Source organism: Microtus oregoni, unplaced genomic scaffold (assembly GCF_018167655.1).
Source record: "Microtus oregoni isolate MIOR12 unplaced genomic scaffold, Mior012 000008F_ref0000371, whole genome shotgun sequence".
Lineage (NCBI taxonomy): Eukaryota > Metazoa > Chordata > Mammalia > Rodentia > Cricetidae > Microtus > Microtus oregoni.
In genome coordinates this window covers 55,267,002-55,269,411 of record NW_024543067.1, presented here as the reverse complement: position 1 = coordinate 55,269,411, position 2,410 = coordinate 55,267,002, and the positions used below count along the sequence as shown (strand labels likewise).

Genomic DNA, 2,410 nt, shown 5'->3' with positions numbered 1-2,410 from the left:
AGACAAAAATGAACACAAGAGTTAGACACTATAGCAATGATCACTGGATAAATTTTACATAATTTATATCTCATGAAGATGTGTAAGGTAAAAATGCAACGTGAAACACTGTCTGCTCCTGTCTGAGTTCCAAGAACACTGAAAGGAAAGCATTTAAACAGCCTTCCTATCACACTTACCAAGAAGTACATTTGAGTTCTCAGCATATTCAGTTGACTATTTCTATTCAAACTAAACAAAGCAAATTATGACATAGAGACTGAATGACAGTACAAGGGGATGTATGTAACAAAAGAGTACATTCTACATGTCCTCTGCTGAACATTCTTTCTTTATTTAGCATTATCCAACTATGTCCTATATCTACTGGGAATATTGGGCCAGACTAAACATGCTTACCCTAATTTCTTTGGTAAATTAAGCATTTACAAACATTAAGTTTCCAAGAAGTCCAGACTTTTTGTTTTAATGCAATAACCTTTCAGAATTTAATATACAATGATTATTAACATTGAAAAATATTTTATATTTCTTTATTTACATAGCATGTAATTCCACTAAAATCTAAAACCCACAAAATGCACCATAGCTGCTAAATTCTAGGGAATTTAACAATCTAATAATAGTAAAAAGGTTCACTATAAGTTCATTTCATGCAAATGAGCCTTCTCATATGAGTAAATGTCCCAACCAACCTACACACAATGCATGTATGCATCAATCTACATTTATACACAAATATATGTATGTGTGTGTGAAATTAGAATAGGTAAATACTACACAAATTGTACTCTTATGATAACTCATAGTTCAAATTAGAAGGGGGCAACCTGAATTCAAATTTAATGAACATTTAGTATGGTCCGAGCTCAGCCATCCCTTTCAAAAGCTGTCACTGAGTGTAATTGAGTAATTTAAAATGCTCTAAAAGGAAAGAGGAGGAACAATTTTCCAGGTTGGATTTTCATTCTGTATTAATTCTGAATAAAGAATTATGGGAATTAGCTAAACCATGTCACTCTTCTATTTGGAACTCTGTCATCTTACCTCATCCATTGCTTCTGCATGTTAAGGCTTTACTTTATTCCTATTCATGCTTGAGAGGAAATAAATCTCTAATATGAAGTCTGTGTTAGTATTATGTTTTATAGCACACAAATGACATTGAAATAACTCCCATTGTTATTTCTAAGAAAAAATTATTAAAAACCATGACAGTAAAACAACCTCTACATTCATATTTTCATGTTTAGGAAAATACAAAATAAGCTTCCTGGACCATGGGAAATCAAACATTGCTGGATGAATTTGTTCTATTGGGAATACCTCAGACACAAGGACTGGAGACTCTACTCTTTGTTGTGTTCTTATTCATCTACTTCTTCACCTTGCTTGGAAATTTACTCATTTTCACAGCAATTGTTTCCTCATCTACCCTTCACACCCCTATGTATTTCTTCCTAGGACTTCTATCCATTTTTGACATGTTATTCCCATCAGTAACCTGTCCCAAGATGCTATTTTATCTCTCTGGTCAGAGCCCAGCCATCTCTTACAAAGGCTGTGCCGCCCAGCTCTTCTTCTATCACTTTCTGGGTTGTACTGAAGGTTGCCTCTATTCTGTGATGGCTTATGATCGCTATGTTGCCATCTGTCACCCACTGAGATACATGCTCATCATGAAACCTGAAGTGTGCCTGAGTTTGGTCACAGTATCCTGGTTGGTTGGTGGTCTTCAGTCCAGCATTCTGACATCCTTTACTTTTCAATTAACTTACTGTGGGCCCAATCATGTCCACCATTACTTCTGTGACCTTCCTGCAGTTTTGCCTTTGGCTTGCTCTGATAGCAGACTGGCTCAGAAGGTGGGTTCCATTAATGTTGGCTTTCTAGCTCTGATGCTTCTTTTCAGTGTTTGTGTCTCTTATGCACACATTGGAATTGCCATTCTGAGAATCCGTTCAGCAGAGGGCAGGCAGAAAGCATTCTCCACCTGCAGTGCCCACCTCACTGCCATCATCTGTGCCTATGGACCTGTCATCATCATCTACCTGCAGCGCACACCAAACCCCCTGCTTGGTGCTGTGGTGCAAATATTAAATAATATTGTGTCACCCATGCTGAACTCTTTAATCTATTCACTGAGGAACAAGGAAGTAAAGCGGTCCTTAAGAAGGGTGTTTCACAGTTTAGCTTAAGTGTTTAAAAATTAAATGTGGAGTTCATAATTAATTTTTTAAATTATTCTGTTACCATTAATCTCCTGTTTCATTCTTTTAAAGAAACAAATCTATAAGAGAAAACACTTGTAGTATTTTCTAATTTTTTGTCTCTATCATCACAAATGTCTCAAAATTAATTCTCTAATTATTCTTATTTGCCATTCTTTTCTGGGTAAGTAATCTGTAGC

The 2,410-nt window shown here is 35.9% G+C and overlaps 1 protein-coding gene across 1 annotated transcript; it reads left to right on the top strand.

The window, feature by feature from the left end:
- Nucleotides 1-1,280: 1,280 nt before the first annotated feature.
- On the top strand, nt 1,281-2,198 carry LOC121451856 (olfactory receptor 148-like). The gene has a single exon (XM_041657647.1). It carries the CDS (start codon nt 1,281-1,283, stop codon nt 2,196-2,198), a length of 918 nt encoding a protein of 305 aa, XP_041513581.1.
- The last annotated feature ends 212 nt before the right edge of the window (nt 2,199-2,410 follow it).

Bases quoted from the DNA above. Each gene is read 5' to 3' on its own strand.
- LOC121451856 (XM_041657647.1), top strand. From the start codon at position 1,281: ATGGGAAATCAAACATTGCTGGATGAATTTGTTCTATTGGGAATACCT.